Source organism: Ictidomys tridecemlineatus, chromosome 6 (genome assembly GCF_052094955.1).
Source record: "Ictidomys tridecemlineatus isolate mIctTri1 chromosome 6, mIctTri1.hap1, whole genome shotgun sequence".
Lineage (NCBI taxonomy): Eukaryota > Metazoa > Chordata > Mammalia > Rodentia > Sciuridae > Ictidomys > Ictidomys tridecemlineatus.
Genome location: NC_135482.1, coordinates 87313730 through 87332365, shown reverse-complemented (window position 1 = coordinate 87332365; position 18636 = coordinate 87313730). Strand labels below are relative to the sequence as shown.

The 18636-nt window shown below is 35.7% G+C and overlaps 1 protein-coding gene across 7 annotated transcripts in view; it reads right to left on the bottom strand.

The window, feature by feature from the left end:
* Positions 1-13056: 13056 nt before the first annotated feature.
* Positions 13057-18636, bottom strand: part of Slco1a2 (solute carrier organic anion transporter family member 1A2) — a 118988-nt gene continuing 113408 nt past the window's right edge. For all 7 annotated transcript variants that reach the window (XM_078015127.1, XM_078015126.1, XM_078015124.1 and 4 more), the window contains one exon: positions 13057-14223. In XM_078015127.1, the coding sequence (XP_077871253.1) occupies positions 14004-14223 (220 nt within the window). In that variant the 3' untranslated portion in view covers positions 13057-14003. The remainder of the gene's footprint in view (positions 14224-18636) is intronic.

The window sequence follows — 18636 nt, the reverse complement described above, 5'->3', positions numbered from 1 at the left end:
AGAAAAGAGAGAAATAGAAGCAGGGGAAACAGTAAGAGAAAAATACAAAAGTAAAGTAAAAATTAAAAAAAAATAAAAATAAAAGAGTATAAAACAAAAATAAAATATAATAATCAAATGTAGTCCTCTGATCCATGAAAAATAACTGGCTTCAAAAATGCTTGAAATGAGAAAAAAAATATGGATATGTATAAATGTCCATATATCTTTGAGATCATATTAAATTGAGAAAAAAGGGGGAAAAGTAAGAAGAAAAAAATGAAAAAAAAACTTGATGAAAAGTTTAAAAATTCTTTTGGTTGGAGTTCAAAAAAGTCCCAGCTTCTCTTCTCAGCATTTTTAGGTGCATGATGCTTCAACCTCAGATTGCTTGAGTGAGAGAGGTAATCTCACAGGTGGAATTCTTGGAGGCAGAGTTTAGGCTTACATGGACTCCATGCTCTTTGCTGAATGCCAACTTGTCTGGAGACTTTAAATCAGTGCACCTCCAGTGCCCAGTAATTGCTGGTTCACTCTAGAAGACTGTACCCCAGGGATCCCACCTGGGTTCCACTCGTGTGGTGGAGACAATTCTTAGTCCCCTATGTCACCTGTGGCCCCCATGTTTTCTGATCTTGGGTTTTCTATCCAAACTCAATCACTCCTGCCCTGCTCTTCTCAATTCCTGGCCAGATGTATCTCTACCAGCTGGTCCTGCAAACAGCCAGATTGGAGGGAAAGGGGTGGAGCTGGTTGGGTTTTCATAACCAGTTGTCCCCTATGTAAATGTCTCTCTATGTTTGATATTCTCTCTCTCTCTCTCTCTCTCTCTCTCTCTCTCTCTCTCTCAAGATTTCATATACTACATGGTTTATTGCCAAAGAGAATTTTTTTTATGGTTACAGTGCTTTAAAAAAGGGTGAGAGAGATATGAACAAACCTCACAGGGAGTTTGATTTTTTCTTGGTCCCTTAAAAACACTTTATTTTGTTCAGTGTGTCTATACTGAACCTCTGTTTCAGGCCAAAGTTGGGTTTGTCAGAAATTGGCTCCCACAGCTGATGGCCTCTGTGCCACAGCTGCAAAATGGTTCCTTCCTTTGTCTTCTGCACACCACTGGGAGTAATAGCAGCCTCTTTCCCCACAAAGGTATAGTGCAGCACAACTTTTATAGTTGAGCAATATCCCTGATCTCTAAATGATCCATACTCAGACATGCCTCTGTCCTCCTAAAAATGCAGGTTCCTTTAATTCTCTTACCCCTTCATTTTCCTCAGGGAAAATGAGGTGTTTACATCCTAGCTACAGCAGCAGCTGTGCTGCTGGAGATTTCTTTCTTGTTTTATTATATCTAAACTCCTGAGTCCCTGATATGCTTTGAATGTCCAGTTTTAAATACCAGTAAAGCTCCCCATCCCTTTCTTGTTCACCCACCTTGCTGAGAAGCTGCCTGTCTGCTTTCTAGTTTTCATGCTATGAAGCAGCCAGGAAAGTGACCATCTCTATTCCATCATCTTGAAAATCCCCCTAAAAATACCTTTCTACTTCCTGGTTACCATGTCTTAAGCTACTTTCCTTTGCCATACCTTTCTGCCATGATGTTCTTCCTCACTGTGGGCCCAGAGCTATGGAGTCAACCCATATTGAACTGAACCTCTGAAACTGAGCTGGAACAAACATTTCTGCCTCTATGTTGTTTTTGTCACATGACCAAAAAAAGCTACCTAAAACAGAAATTGTTACTGAGAAGTGGGGTTGTTGTTGTGACTAACCTGACCATGTGGTTCAAAGGTCTTTGGAGCTGGTTTGTCTGAACAGAAATTTTGAAAAGTTTAGAGATGAAAGCTGGATCAACTTTAGAATGTTGTATGCTTAGTGAATAATTCTTGTGGGAGCTCAGAAGACCAGAATGCTGATGGGACTGTGGACAGTAAAGATTGGGCTCATGGAGTTTCAAAGAAGAAGGACTCTATTGGAAATTGGACTAGAGGCCATTTGTATTATATTCTGGAAAAGAGATTGCCTACATTTTCCCATGTCCTGAACCTTTTTTTTAATATTTATTTTTTAGTTTCCAGCAGACATAACATCTTTGTTTGTATGTGGTGCTGAGGATCGAACCCAGGGCACACGCATGCCAGGGGAGCGTGCTACCGCTTGAGCCACATCCTCAGCCCTCCCGAACCTTTTTGTGAGGTTGAATTTAAAGGTGATGTAGTAATAAATCAGGCAGAAGGAATTTCAAGACAGCACAGTATTCTGGGTATTGCATGTGGCTTTTAGCCAAGATTGCTGTGATAATCAGAACCCAAAATATCTGAAAATTTTGAAGTTTGGCTAGAAAACTGTGAGTAAAACTGGGGCTGAGGAAGTTGCTGTTATTAAAGATATTATAGCTACTTATAAATAATGCTAAGTACTTTACTCAGAAACGATAGAAAAGATGGCTTAAAGGCATCTCAGAAGTTGCAAGGTCATACCCATTACAGGCTCAAAGGTATAAAGGAAAAATTTCCTTTGATAAGAGGGGCACACTGCTTACACAAGGGGAGGCCTCAGAAGCTTTTTCTCACCATGCTCAGATACCCAGGTACTTAGAGGCTGCTGCAGTTGTCATCCCAGGAGGCTTGCCTTAAGATGGCAAGAGACCTTGGCATCAACCATGTGGTGTTGGCTCTTCAGGAATGAAGAATGCTGGAGTTTTGGGGTCATGAAGATTTCACTGAGATTTCAAAGGAAGACCTGGGAGGCCAGGAAAAGTGGAGGAGAGTCGGAGTCCCTATTCTCTGTCCCTGAAAAGTTGATGCATGAAGATGTGAGAAGGAAGCCAAAGCTATAGTGGAGACCTCCTGAAATTAACAAAAATCCAGTAACATGGGACATCTTCCATAGAAAACTGTGGTAACTGAGCAGAGATAATCCATGAGAGAAGCCATGTGGGCTGAAACCAGCAAGGACATGAAAGTGAAGCTTCACAATCTCTTTGGAAAGAATATCACAATACCATGTGCCCCAGATGCTAGATATGGAGCTATAGGATGTCCAACTGGATTTTGTGTGAACAGCTGGATTTTGATCTTTCTTTGGTCCCAAATCTTCTATGTCCCTATTTCTCTCTTGTGAAATGAAACATTTACTCTATGCCATTATATACTGAATAATGACTTGCTTTTGATCTTTTTTTTTTAAGGAGAGAGAGAGAGAGAGAATTTTTAATATTTATTTTTTAGTTCTCGGCAGACACAACATCTTTGTTGGTATGTGGTGCTAAGGATAGAACCCGGGCCGCACGCATGCCAGTTGAGCGTGCTACTGCTTGAGCCACATCTCCAGCCCTTGCTTTTGATCTTTACAAGGGACAACATTCATGAGTTCACTTCACTCTCAGATGAGATTTTGGACTTGGACTTTTGTCTAATGCTGGAACTATTATGAGAATGGGACTCTTGGAAGTGGACTAAACGTATATTGCTTTATGAGGTGGGCGTAAATTTGGGGGGACAAGGTTGGAATGTTACAGTTTAAATATGAAGGTCTTGTGGAGAGCTGTGACAGAAAATGGGAGAGCAGTAACTGAGACTGGGGGTCTCTGATGACTTCACACCTGAGGCAAACATACTGCCTGGGAATGTTTCTGTGCAAGGGCACAGGATGCCTAGCTGGTAATGCCCTGCCTGACGAGGCTCTGTGAAAGAGTCTTATCAGCTTTGACCTTGATCTCAGGCATATAGCTCCCAGGGATAGAGGAATTATCATGCTAGGCAACAACAATGTTTCATCAGCTCTGCTCCTCTTGAGCCTGACTGACTGCTTAAGAGTAAATTTAGCTCCTATCATTGCACGTTTCAACTATGAAAAAGCTGCACAGATGTTTGTAGTTCTGTGACTTTCCTGAATACAAAGAATAATGCTTGTATAGTCTGTAACCTGATAATGATACATATATAAATAAAGATTGTTGGGCATAACCCTTTAGATTTGCTTCTACATCAGAGAGCAGCCCTCTAATTGGTCCCAGTTATTTCATCTTCATACTTGTGTGTGAGAGTCTTTCTTTTCTAATTCCCCATCACCCCTTGCTGGTACCACAAGTTTGGCCATGTAGTATCCATCAGTGTCCCCCAAAAGCTCAGGTGTGATACAGTGTAATACCTTGTGCTGTACTTCAAATCCACAGGCAAACTGCTGGATAAATTTCTTTGGAGAAATGCAGTTTTTTCAAGATAGAAGGTAATGCATTTTACTCAAAAGTCTACAATCTCATCTAAAAATAAATACCTTCAAAGAAATATCCAGAATGATGATTGACCCCAAATATGGGTACGGTGGCCTGGCTAAGTTCATACATAAGATTGACCATTACTGGGTATAAAAAGGACATCTACAATAGAGCATCCTGGTATAAGCATCAGAACTGAACAGGGTGAGGAAGACATCCCTATGGCATGAGGAATGTGGTCTCAGAGCAGAGGTCTGATGTAAGGTATTTGAATCTGAATAGGGTGAGAGGATGTCCTAGAGGGAGGGCATTCCCAATACAGAGTTAGTTTCACATAGGTTTAAATGAGACATCTGTAAGAAAAGGAGTATGGTGCCAGCAATGGAAGACTGGGTGGCACCATTAATGGGAGATTGGATGACAATACCATACTGCCTTAATTACTTTGTCTTATAGTTCCTAACTTCTGATAATAGACTTCATCACCTTTGTCCTTCTTCAATATTGATTTGGTTTTTCTTGGCCCTTTATGTTCAATATAAAGGATAAAATAATTTTGTCAATTTCCACATTTCAAAAAATATTAGAGTTTTGACTATTCTGGGTCTCTTATTTTTTCCAAATGAATTTCATGATTGCTTTTTCTAGTTCTATGAAGAATGTCATTGGTATTTTAATAGGAATTGCATTAAATCTTTATAATGCTTTCAGTGGTATGGCCATTTTGATAATATTAATTCTGCCTATCTAAGAACATAGAAAAATTTTCCATCTTCTAAAGTCTTCTTCAATTTCTTTCATTAGTATTCTGTAGTTTTCATAGTAGAGGTCTTTCACCTCTTTTGTGAGATTGATGCCCAAGTATTTTTTTGAGACTATTGTGAATGGGGTAGTTTTACTAATTTCTCTTTCAGTTGATTCATCACTGATATAAAGGAATGCATTTGATTTACATATTTTAATTTTATATCCTGCTACTTTGAATTCATTTACTAGTTTTAGAAATTTTCTGGTGCAATATTTTGGATCTTCTATATATGGAATCATATATAGAAGTTCTATATATGATTTGAGTTCTTCTTTTCCTATTGTATCCTTTTAATTTCTTTCTCCTATCTAATTGCCTTGGCTAGAGTTCCGAGGATGATGTTGAATAGAAGTAAGTGGTGAAAGAGGGCATCCTTGTCCTTTTCCAGTTTTTACAGGGAATGCTTCTAATTTTTCTCCATTTAGAATGATGTTGGCCTGGGGTTTAGCATAGATAGCTTTTACAATGTTGGAGTATGTTCCTACTATCCCTAGATTTTCTAGGGAAAAACTTTTTATGAAGGAGTGCTGTATTTTGTCAATGCTTTTTCTCCATCTATTGAGATAATCATTTGATTCTATTGATGTGATAAATTAGCAAGGAGAGTGAGGCAAGAGGCATCACAACACCCGACCTTAAACTACAGAGCTATAGTAATAAAAACAGCTGAGTATTGGCACCAAAATACACACAGAAACCAATGGTAAAGAATAGAAGACACAGAAACAAACCCACATAAATATAGTTATCTCATACTAGACAAAGGAACCAAAAACATTCACTGGAGAAAAGATAGCCTATTCAACAAATGGTGCTGAGAAAATTAGAAATCCATATGTAACAAAATAAAATTAAACCCCTATCTCTCACCATGCATGAAACACAATTCAAAGTGGATCAAAGACTAAAGCACTAGAACAGAGACCCTATGCATAATGGAAGAAAAAGTAAGCCCAAATCTTCACCATGTTGACTTAGGATCTGACCTACCTTAGCAAGACTCCCAAAGCACAAGAAATAAAATCAAGAATCAATAAATGGGATGAATTCAAACTAAAAGCTTCTTCTCAGCAAGGAAACAATCAATAACATGAAGAGAGAGCCTACAGAATGGGAGAAAAATCTTTATCACATGCACCTCAGATACAGTATAAATCTCCAGGTTATATAAAGAGCTCAAAAAACAAATAGCCTAATCAATAAATGGGCAAAGGAACTGAACACACATTTCACAGAAGAAGAAATACAATCAATCAACAAATATATGAAAAATTATTCAACATCTCTATCAACTAGAGAAATGCAAATTCAAATTACTTGAGATTTCATCTCAACTCCAGTCAGAATGGCAATTATCAAGAATACAAGCAACAAAAAATGTTGGTGAGGATGTGAGGCAAGAGGTACCCTCATACATTGCTAGTGGGACTGCAAATTAGTGCAACCATTACTGAAAGTAGTATGGAGATTCCTCAGGAGACTTGGAATAGAACCACCATCTGACCCAGATATCCCACTCCTTGGTTTATACCCAAAGAACTTAAAGTTAGCATAGTATAGTGTCACAGTCCCATCAATGTTTATAGTTCAACTCACAATAGCTAAATATGGAACCAACCTAGCTGATCTTCAACAGATGAATGGATAAAAGAAACTATGGTATATATACACAATTGAATGTTACTCAGCCTTAAAGAAGAATGAAATGATCGAATCTGCAGGTAAATGAATGAAGCTGGAGAATAGCTAAGCAAAATAAGCTAATCCCAAAACACCAAAGGCTGAATGTTTTCTCTGATATGCAGATTCTAATTGACAATGGGAATGGAGGCTAGGGAAGAACAGAGGTATTTTGGATCAGATAGAGGAAAGTGAAGGTTAGGAAGAAGGTATAGGGGTAGGAAGGTTAGTAGAATGAAATCAGACATTATTACCCTATGTGCATATATGACTACATGACCAGTGTGAGTGTACATCATGTACAATTAGAAGAATGAGGAGTTATACTCCATTTATGTATGATGTGTCAAAGAGCATTCTACTGTTATATATAGCTAATTAGAAAAAAATTAAAGCTCATCTATAATGGCTACATACAAATTCCAACCATGTGACATTCTGAGAAGGGTAAAAGTAACCCATAAAAAATATTAGTACTTGCTGGGGACTTTGGGGAGGAAAGATGAACACTCATGGCACAGAGTATTTTTAGGGCAGTGAAACTTTTCTATATGATTCTGTAATGGTGGATACGTATGATTATAAGTTTGTGCAAACCCATAGAATGTATAATTCCAAGGGTGAATTCTAAACTATAGATTTTTAGTGAAAATTATATGTTAATATCAGTTGCAACAAACTTTTTAAAAAGTAATAGGGTTTTGATTGAAATTACTATGAACCCATTGATAAATATTTGAAGAACTGACATCCTTTCAGGATTTTTAAATAGTATGACTGTCTTTGTTGAAACGATGTCAGTTATTCAAATAAGGAGCATGATATAAGTCTTAATTTCTCTGAAAAATGTTTTATAGTTTGATGGTAGAGTTGTTAGATGCCTGTTAAAAGATTTACTCATTGTATTTTGATGTGTGTTTTTTTTTTGTGTGTGTGTGTGTGTGTGTGTGTGCTTGTCATTAAGTACCAAGGATCTTTATTTATTCTCATTTCTGAAATGGAGTCCTCATACATTGCTGGTGGAACTGCAAATTAGTGCAACCTTTACTGAAAGTAGTATCTGAGTCTGTGACTCAGATAATATGCCACTATTTGAAAATTAAAGGTCCGACCAGCCCCAGTCTTCCCAAGTCTTTAGTCACAAGATCATACTTCATTCACCACACAAGATAATCATGCTGAAGAATTAAGGAGGTACACTGAAGATAAAAGCAAAAAAGGAATAATCTTATAAGCAGATCATTCTAGTTACTTAAAAGGTTAAGTTTCAGATTAATTTACACAGTAGTGACAAAACTATTTAGTCTCAGTGAAAACAAAGACAGTCATACCATTTTAAAAAGATCAATTCAGAAATCCTAATTTAGGCAAGCATGCAAAATTCAGAATATTAAAAAAATGCAAGGCCTGGATGCACAAATACACTCAAGTGAATTGCAAACAGAAAGGGACACTTGAGGGATCAGCAGACCAGTTCTCTCTTTCTATGAATGGGGAAAGTGAGCAGACACAAACTGACAAAGCTCATGTGGTGACATCAGGTGCACACAGATCTAACTCTTGGTGCCATCTGCAACCCCATTTACTTAAAATAAGGATACAATACCCAGAAGACAGAAGCCCACTAATTTAAATAAAAGATTTTAGGACTGATACAGAGGTAGGAGGTAAAGTTAACACAGCACAGTAGCACGCCTCACATTTCAGAGATGAAATGAACTCTCAAAGATTTAATGCTCCATTTTCTCAAACAATAAAATTTCTATCCAATTTGCTGATTTATGGTAAAATGTACTAGCTTAAAAAATGTGCACTCTTCACACTTTTTTGCCTAACTTTTAAAACTGAGAATTGGCTATTTTTAGCCCAAGAAACCTATGTCATGCATACACTTTAACTGCATGTCTTAGGAATACATGCAATCTGTGATATTTTAGTAACTTATAGTGTATTTATAAAATGAAAAGCTCTATCAAAATACAATTTTCACTAGGAAAAATAAATAAAACAAATGAATGGATCTCCACAAAGCAAATAACAACTTTGATAGACTTCAGTATAGGGCAGTCTATAACAAACACATTTGCCATTATTCCCCCAGAGCTGCTCATCTTTCCAAGTTAAGAATTTTTAACATTTTTTTTATCTGAGATTTTATTATGTTGTCATTCGTTTCTCATTCCACATCATCTTCAGCCAAGCACTCACAATTCTCTAATTGTTGGGAGCTTAGTCAGAAGCATCTGGAACACTTGGTGGTGGAAGAGTTTTCTGTAACACTTGCAGCCACTGCTGTGGCTGTCCACGAACAGCAGCTGCATTTGTCAGATGGTCCACACCTTTCTCAGACTCACCCTGGGCTAGCAGCTCTTTGCCGAGTTGTATTTCCTCAAGGAAGGACTTCTGAACAGCTTCAGCATCTTTAAGGTCCGGTAACTTGGAAAGCCCAGCTCTCTCCTTGGCAAGCTTCTGCTTCTTTCTTGGTTCCCGACGCCTGTTCTTGAAGTTAAGGTCGCTCCACCTTTTGCGGTCGAAGTAGATGCAGTAGCCAGAGCACCCCACTCACCGGGCGGCGACACCAGCCTTGCCGCCCTCCGCTCTGAACGCTGGAAGGAGGAACCCGTGTGTGCGTTTTATGCTACATAACTATGATTTACTAGTATCATTTTCTAAGTATTGATATATGACAAAAATACATTTGATTTTGTATGCCTTTGTAGCTAGTTAACTTGTTAAAATTAACTTACTAATTGTGATAGTTTATCTGTAGCAACTTTTGGATTTTTTTACATACTCAAACTGTAATGCCACTGATATTTTACTTTTTTTTTTTTAATCCTCACTAATTTTAATCCTTTTTTCTCTTGGTTCCTGACTAGGACATACAATATAAGGTAGATTGGAAATGGTATAGCAGCTACTGTCTTCTCACTCCTGATATCAACAGCAAAGCTCCTAATAAGCCTAAGTGTGGTGTAGGTTTTTTTGTTTTGTTTTGGTTTGGTGTGGTGGTCATGATTGTGTCCTGAAACATATCACATGGAATTTGTTATATTTTTTCTCATTCTAAGTTAATATTTACTTTTTAACCCCATATGTATTCATAATTTTCAATTTTTTTTCTTATGTAAGTTCTCTCTTCAAATTTTATAAACGTAAAATGGTGTAATAGTTAGTACTGCCTTGGTGCAGGTGCTTAGCCCTGCACTGGGTGTCCAGCCTCCAGCTGTCTTCCTGCTACCCCATCCTTCATGTTGTTCTTTCATACCTGTACTTATTGCCTCTGGTGTGCAAAATGCCTTCTGCTTCTAAAAGGTTAACATCCACAGTTCAGGAAGGAAGAAGGAAACAGGGCAAAATGTCTCTTCAGAAAGCTTAGTCTTTTTCGATCAGAACAATTTGCAAACCTCTGCCAATATCTCATTGGCTTAAACTATACTCACTACAACTACAGTCACCAGGAAAGAAAACATTGTTGTATTTGGTTCTGTTATTCCCTCAATAAGAATTGGAGTTTTTTCTTTCTCTCCATCATCTCCCATCAACACTTGCATTGGTAGCTTATGCAAAAGCAGGAAATCACCACATATCCATAGTGTATGAAATTACCTAGTACTTTTTTGTAACTGTTTTCATTGTATATTTATTGACTCTAATGAAATGACACCAACTTGAATTGTACTTGAACTTTATTGCCTATAACTTGGTTACTACCTTCCTCAGGTATACACCATTAAAACACACATCCTCTATATATCCATGTAGAGAAATGAGAAAGTAATTGTTCCATAAACACTCATCGGAGATCCTCAAAATCTAATAATTTGGAAACCCAGTTTCATTTTATTATTATTGTTTTAACTATGTGTACTTTTTATGAAATATTATTTCAAAACCTCAAATAACATATAGGAAACTAAAATTGAAAGATAAATGCCTTATTCTTTGACCCTCCTCATAATGAGTCCAGTGCCCCAGAGACATCTCTTTTAAGTAGTCTTGTTTTTAATTCCTCTGCTAGTGAGCTTCATAATGTTAATATGTGTACCCATTAAATTTTAATTTGTCAAGAAACATTTAAATCTATGTTATAACTATGAGGAATGGTTATTCCTTCTTCTTCCTTTTGTATTTCTTTCCCCAACTTTTGATTTTCAAAGTTAATTTTTTAAGATCCTGTAAATATTGGTTACATTTAGAATTATATATCATACATTAGTCAGGCACGGTCGAACATACCTATAATCTCAGAGACATGGGAGGCTGAGCAGGAGGATTGCCAGTTCAAGGTTAGCCTCAGCAATTTAGTGATACACTTTCCCCAAAATAAAATTTTTTAAAAATGAAAAGGGCTAGGAATGTAGCCCAGTGATAAAGCACCCCTAAATTCAGTCCTTACTACCAATAGATAATAGAAAGATGATAGATAAAGTACTACTTCTAATACTATTTAACTTTAGATTTCTCTACAATATTAGATAAGAAAATTGTAGCCCTAGACTTCTCATGGCCTGTTCTCTTGTAGCTTTCCTACAAATATGTCTGCTGTGACATAATCTCTGTTCTTATGGGATAATGCCAGTTTTCAGGACAAGAACTTCTGAGGCCTCAGAGATGCCACAACAAAGGTGGTGAGAGATCCCCACGCACTCCAACACCCACTCTCTCTGGTCTGCTTGCTCCCATCAAGGGAGAAATGTCAAACGAGTGTCAGGGGAAGATCCTGTGCTATCTCCCTCATGAAATACTATCTCCCCCATGATGGGTTAGGAGTGAACCCAAAGCACTAGGTCTAGATCCATGTCTCTCTGAGCTATAATGCTCTAGTGAAGAAATTCAAATGGGTAAACTGTGAGCAGAGTAAGACTCAGCTTTCTTTGATCATGTCAAACCTCTCAATAGGGATCAAGGTGTTCCCAATAAATTTCTTTTTCTTTAGTTTGCCTCCATGATGAAGGGTCATGAGGGGACCTAGGTGCCACTCCTCCTAATTTTGACCCTCACATTGTCATCAACACTATCTGCCTTGAATCCATCAGAACTAATCTCATTTTTTATTCTTTGTTCCCGTTCATGTAACTCAACTAAGAAACCCCAGAATTCTAAGTACTCACTCACTTTTTACACTGTGTTCTCAGGATCTCACAGTCCTGTTTATACTCAAACTCCTGAATGAACATTCTCTTCACCAGTGCACATCTAAGAAAAATTTGCTCCCCTCAAAACCTTCTCATGCAAGTGCTATTTACTTTTTCTCACAACTATCTAGATACAGGGTAAAAGTCCTTGCTCTTCATTTCAGCTTCCAGACAATTTTTCCCACTTACAAAAACAAAAAGCCATTCATGTCATAAGCCTGTAATAGTACCCTTCACTTCTGTAGTCATACAAACTCCAAAATTATACACCTCTTATCCATAAATTTTACATCCTCTCTCATATTTCAACACTATTTCTGTCTTGAATCTCAGATACTTTTATACATCAGGTGTGTGAAGTCTGAAAAAAATCACAAGCTTAAAATTTAACCTGTTCTACCCAGTCTTTGTCATCTAAGTTTCTTTGTTTTTAAAGGACACACTCATTTAAGAAGTCATATTGATCTACAAAATTCTGTAGAAATCCCTTCAATTAAGAGGCTTGTTTTCTGCTGTAGTTTGGATCTGGAGTGTCCCCCAAAGACTGATGTGTTAAAAACTTGGTCCTGAGTTTGATAATATTAAGTGGCAGAACCTTCAGGAGGTGGGGCCTAGTGGGAGGAAGTTAGGTCATTGGAGTTGTACCCTTGGAGGAGCTATTAGGACCCTAAACCCTTCCGTCTCTTTGTTTCCTAGATAACACAAGGTAAGTAGCTTCTTTTCAACATGGTTCCTGAGGTGCTCTCTTGCCACAGGCCCATAACAATAGCATCAGTTGACTGAAACTCCTGATTCTGTGAATCAAATTTTCCAACATTTTAAGTTGGTTTATCCTAGATATTTGTTATAGTAACAGGCACCTATATATTTCTTATAATAACACACTGTCCAGTTTCCAACTCAGAATCTCCTACCTAAGTTCCAGTTTCCTCCTAAGTGCATTTAAAATTCCTATAACTTCTTCCACTCTATTTCTTATGGACACTCTCATTTCCTTTATATTCAACACAAATGGTCACAGTGTATTGACACCCACTTCTCCCACCTTCTTTCCTACAATCTCTCTACCATTAGGGATTTTGACTTTCATTTAAAATGGAGGCAGAATGAGGAGTAGACGAATATGTTCATTTACTGTTTTGAACCAGAGCCCTATATTACTAAAAAGTTTTCATGTACCTGTAAAATCTTTTCATTATATTTACTTATAAATTAAAAATAATATGAAGAGGTTTAGTTTTTCATGGATATGTTGAATTTTATTGACTTCAGTTTCATAAAAGAAGCTACTTTTCAAAAGTATCATTCTCCCAGATAAGTTTTGGAAATTAATGTTTGTGTTCTAACTTAGGATCCAATCAATAACAAACATTGATCTACAAAAGCCTCCTGAACCTGGGAAAATAGTCCTTTGACAATATCTGGTACTAAAGTGGTCTGTAAGAGCTATTTTCTCATAATGTCCTTCTATCCTTTCATTCAGATACTTACTTTTAAAAAGACTTGAGTTGTTAGATTTAAATTGCTGAAAAAATTCCAACCATCTTCACTACACAATTTTTAATAACCTGATTACGTTTGTCAGTATTTTCAACAAAATGAGCAAATATATGACATGAGTAATAAAGAAAAGAATTGATAACAAAAGATGACATAGTAATGAGCAATCTACTTTGAAAATCCATATCTGGAATGAATAGAAATATCAAAGAACAATTACTAAATATACTAAAAAGTTGTAGGCTTACTTCACATGAAAGTAATCAATGTGAATAAAATATTTCAAGTTCACATGAAAGGATAAAAATCTCAGTCTCTGAATAACCCCAATATACAAATTTGATAGCATTAAATAGATTTTTAGAATAGAAAAATTTTAGAACTATTTGGAAAAGGAGATGTAGAAAACAGACCCTTTCTTTGAATGAGTTAAAAGAGAAATTGTTGCTTTAACATAAAAAGTAAAGGTGGCTTTAAAATCCTGTTTAGTGGTTGTCATAAATGTCTCCCCTAAAACATCTCAAGTGCTGTTCTGATACTTCAGACATATAGTGAACACTTTCACCATGAGCAAGTTCTTAAAGATAAGAAAAGTTACCTGCAGTACCTCTAATGATTTTTAAACAATTAAGTTTTATACTGTGTTTTCCACCTCTGGGAAGGCTGATAGAATTGGACACTATAGTTTAGTTTTCATTTCTTCATCATTCAAAACCTTGGAATTTTGTTGAACATCTTTGCACTCTTTTTCTTTCTCTGTAATCTTCGTCACTGCAAGCTCAGTTCCTGAAAGGTCATTTTCACCAGGTAGATGACGCTTTCTCAAAAGAATAAGGATCAAAAAGGCAGGAATAAAACTTAATCCTCTTAGTGCTGCTGGCAATCCAAGGTAGATGTGTCTATTTAAAAAAATATTAATTAATATTAAATCTTACACAGACAATGTGATTAGTTCAAACTAAGTTTGTTTATAATTATAGATATTTTATTACCCTAAAAATAGAAATTGTTTTGCATGTCAATCTTATATAAGCAATTTTGCCAACATTAATTCCAGTGCTTATGTTTTTTTAATTTTCTATGCAGAAACTCCAAATTTATTTTCTTCATATCTACCATTTTTTATTTTCATTATTATTTTTCACATTTAATAAAACCTCCAACTTAAATGTAATACTCAGAGTAATAGCAGTTTTATTCTAGTATTTAATAAGAATACTTTCATAGAATCATCATTAATCATGATATACACTCTTGGGGTATTTTTTTATCAGGTCATAAGTAGTGTCATGAAGGAATGAGGTCTGAGAGTGCTGAGACCAATTGTGGCAAACTGCTCAATTTCTGTGGCTCCATCTCCAGTGTAGAACTTGCTAGTTTGACTATTCCCCCCACACTCTGAAGCATCCTGGATGTGCACCAGCCTTGGACATTTTCCATGCAGCTAGGAGCAAAGATTGTAATCCATGGGGCTAAATATATAACCATCTGGCATGGCCCATATAATGCCAAAAAGCTCAGCTAATAAGAAAGGTTTTCTGTGGCTCAGGAATCAACCATATCACCAGGCATCAGGATAAGGGCCTCTGGAGACGGTATGCACATGTCTAGAAATAAGTTCTCAAATCCAAACACACATCTCTGCTAGGAAGAATTTTTGACTCATATTTTCCCCTCTGTCTATTCTATATTAAATTATTTTGCTGTTTTTCACGACCTTTTAATCTTATTTTTATTATATTAAATAGGATTTCTCTTTCTCTTCTACTCTCTAATTTTCCTTCTTTTTGAATTTTGCTTTTTATTTTAACTTTTCAGTTTATTCTGTAGTATATTTGTCCCGTTCTTTTCTATTACTACTGATGTTGCAGTTGTTTTCAATTTATTGTTACTGTATTTTGATATTTGGTTTGTTTTTATATTGTGGGTATTATTATTGTTTTTTTCTTCTTTGTGAGTGGAGCTCTGACTCAAGCATGGCACCCCAAGCATGTGGGTGGTGGCTTTGTCTCTGAGATACTCTCTGAGCATAGTTGAGAGAAACTCCAACCATGACCTAGTCTCATTCAAACCTTAATGAATGCTTTAAATTAGGATAAATAAATAAATGGCCTGAAGAGACAGAAGCCCCCATCCCCCAACAATAACTCAGCCTTCTGTATTCATAAAAGAAGGGTTCTGAGGTCCCACTTTTGAAAACTCAATCCCATAGCAACAGACAGAGAATAATGACACAATTACTGTGGATACCACATTGTTGACAAGACAGGAAGAATTACCACAGAAGGTGCACCTAGTATACTATGCTATCTACAATACACCAGCCTAAATTATGGGGGGACCCCTATTCTTTCAAGACCTACAGAGGAAGCAGGTCCTTCAAGTTCGAATAGTATGCACTGTATCCAAAATCACCAATCACAACCAGCTAAGCCATGGGAAAACTATACTACTAAATACATTTGTAATAAAATTCAATAGTACCCAACAAACTGATAGCCTAGGGCACATAATTAACTGAAGGCTATTCTCTAAGAAGGCCTTCACATAAAAATAGAAGATACATAAATCCCAATAGATAGGCAAATATTAACTTATATATAAATGAAACACAAGAAAATGAGACATCATGACTTCTCCAAAATCTGATAACTCTCGAATAACTGATTCTAAAGATACTGAAGTATAGGAAATGGCAGAGAATTTTTAAAATGATGTTAAAATGATCATTAAATTTAAAGAAGATATCAATAAACAGTTTAATGAGTTAAGGAAGAAAATGAAGAATATGAAGAGCAATTTTAAAAAGAGACAGAGATTCTGAAACAAAATAAAACCCATAAATCTTAAAAATGTAAAGCATCACAAGCCAAATAAAAAATTTAGCTGAAAACCTCAACAACAGACTAGATAAAGTGATATAAAAAAATATTAAGACTTGAAGATAAACTTGATGAATTATACATTCAGACAGTAATCAGGAAAAAAAATAAGAATGAACAGGACATAGAAAACCTATGGGTCACGAATAAAAGACCAAATGTAGATGGTGTGATGATGCATGCCTGTAATCCAGTGGTTTGGGAGGCTGAGGCAGAAGGATCTCAAGTTCAAAGCCAGACTCAGCAACAGCAAAGCACTAAGCAACTCAGTGAGACTCTGTCTCTAAATAAAATATGAAATAGGGCTGGGGATGTGGCTCAGTGGTTGAGTGTCCCTGAATGCAATCCCCAGTACCTGCCCCTGCTCCCACAAAAAAAAAAAAAGACCAAAATGTACCGATCCCATGTACAGATAAAGGAGCAGAGGTAAAAGCTAAAGACATAAACAATTTATTCAGTGAAATAATAGAAAATTTCTGAAATCCTGGGATGGATATGGATGCCTGGGAACAGGAGACATCTAGAAACCTACATAGACATGATGAGAAAAGAACCTCTTCACAATAAAACATAATTAAACTGCCCAAAATACAAAACAAAAAAGAATATTGAAAGCTGCAAGAGAGAAGTTCCAGGTCATGTATGAAGGCAAACCCATCAGAATAATAGATTTCTCAACAGAAACTTTAAAAGCCAAGAAGACACGGGATGATATATAGCAAGTCTAAAAGAAAATAACTTCTATCCTAGACTACTGCATCAAGCAAAATTGTTCTTCAGAATAATTTTAATAATAATAATAAATAATAATTTAAATAATATAATAATTATTATTTAAATAATTATTTAAATAATTTAAATAGTAAAAACTAAATAAAGATCTTCCAAAATCAGCATTAACTAAATAACTTCATGACCACTAAACTAGTATTATAGAATGTACTTAAAGGAATTCTGTACTCAGAAGATAAAGCATGATAAACACAATCACAAAAGCACATAAAAGAATAAATCTCACTAGAATAATTATTTTCTACTCTAGAAGAGTAGAAAAACAAATGAGAATTAGGAAATAAACATCATTAACTCAATAAACCATTAAAACTATTAAGATGGATGTAGAAGAAAGAAATGGACATATGGTATTCAAAACAACCAGAAGAAAAACAACAAAATGACGGGAATTAGTACATACCTTTTTAAAATAATCTTGATTGTAAATGGTCTTAATTCTCCAGTTAAAAGATGCAGGCTGGCTGATTATATTAAGAACAAAGATCCAACAATTTTGTTTTTCTACAAGAAACTCACCTCACTATGGCAAAGATTTTCCAAAGTATATCATTTTACACCATAGGGAAAGTCTTAACAAATACAAAAACAAACAAAAAACAAAAATAATTTCCTTCAACTTTCCATATAATATTAGGATAAGCCTCATATTAATATAAAGAGACATAAATTACAGTAGATGGGGTAGAGAGAGAAGATGGGAGGGGAGGAGAGGGGATGGGGGATAGGAAGGGGATAGGAAAGGCAGCAAAATACAACAGACTAGTATGGCAGTATGTATAAACGTGGATGTGTAACCAATGTGATTCTACAATCTGTACACATGGTAAAAATGGGAGTTCATAACCCATTTGAATCAAATGTATGAAATATGATATGTCAAGAGCATTGTAATGTCTTGAACAACCAATAATAAAAAAAAGAAACTGTACTAAGACATGGAGATTAAAGAATAGGCTTTTAAACAAAAAACAAACCAAACAAAAACAAGCCACTGAAGAAATCTGGGGAAATTCCGAACTTCCTAGAATTGAACAAAAATGGAAACACAACATATCAGAATATGTGGAATAAAATTAAAATAGTACCAAGAGAGAAATTTTTAGCTATGGGTGCCTACTTAAAAAACAAACAACTGAGATCTTTTTCAAATAAATAAGCTAATAATGCAACCTTAAGGTCCTAGAAAACAAGAATAAAGCAAAACCAAATATAATAGAAGGAAAGAAATAGTAAAAATCAGAGATAAACTAAATAAAATATAACAATACAAAGGATCAATGAAACAAAATGATGGTTTTTAAAATAAATAAATAAGTAAATAAGTTCTACAAACTCTTAGCCAAAGTAATCAAAAGAGAGAGAAGACCAAAATAAAAAAAATTAGATACAAACAGGGATATTATAACAGATATCACTAAAGTACAGATTATTATGAGAAAATATTTTGAAAGAACATATTCCAATAAAATAGAAAATAGAAATTGACGAATTTCTATGTACATATGACCTACCAAATTGAATCAAGAGGATACTAAAAACCTAAAAATATCAACAACAAGCTATGAGACTGAATTAGTAATAATAATGTTTCCCCCAAAAAAGAAAAATCAGAAGACTGGTTGAATTCTTGCCGAA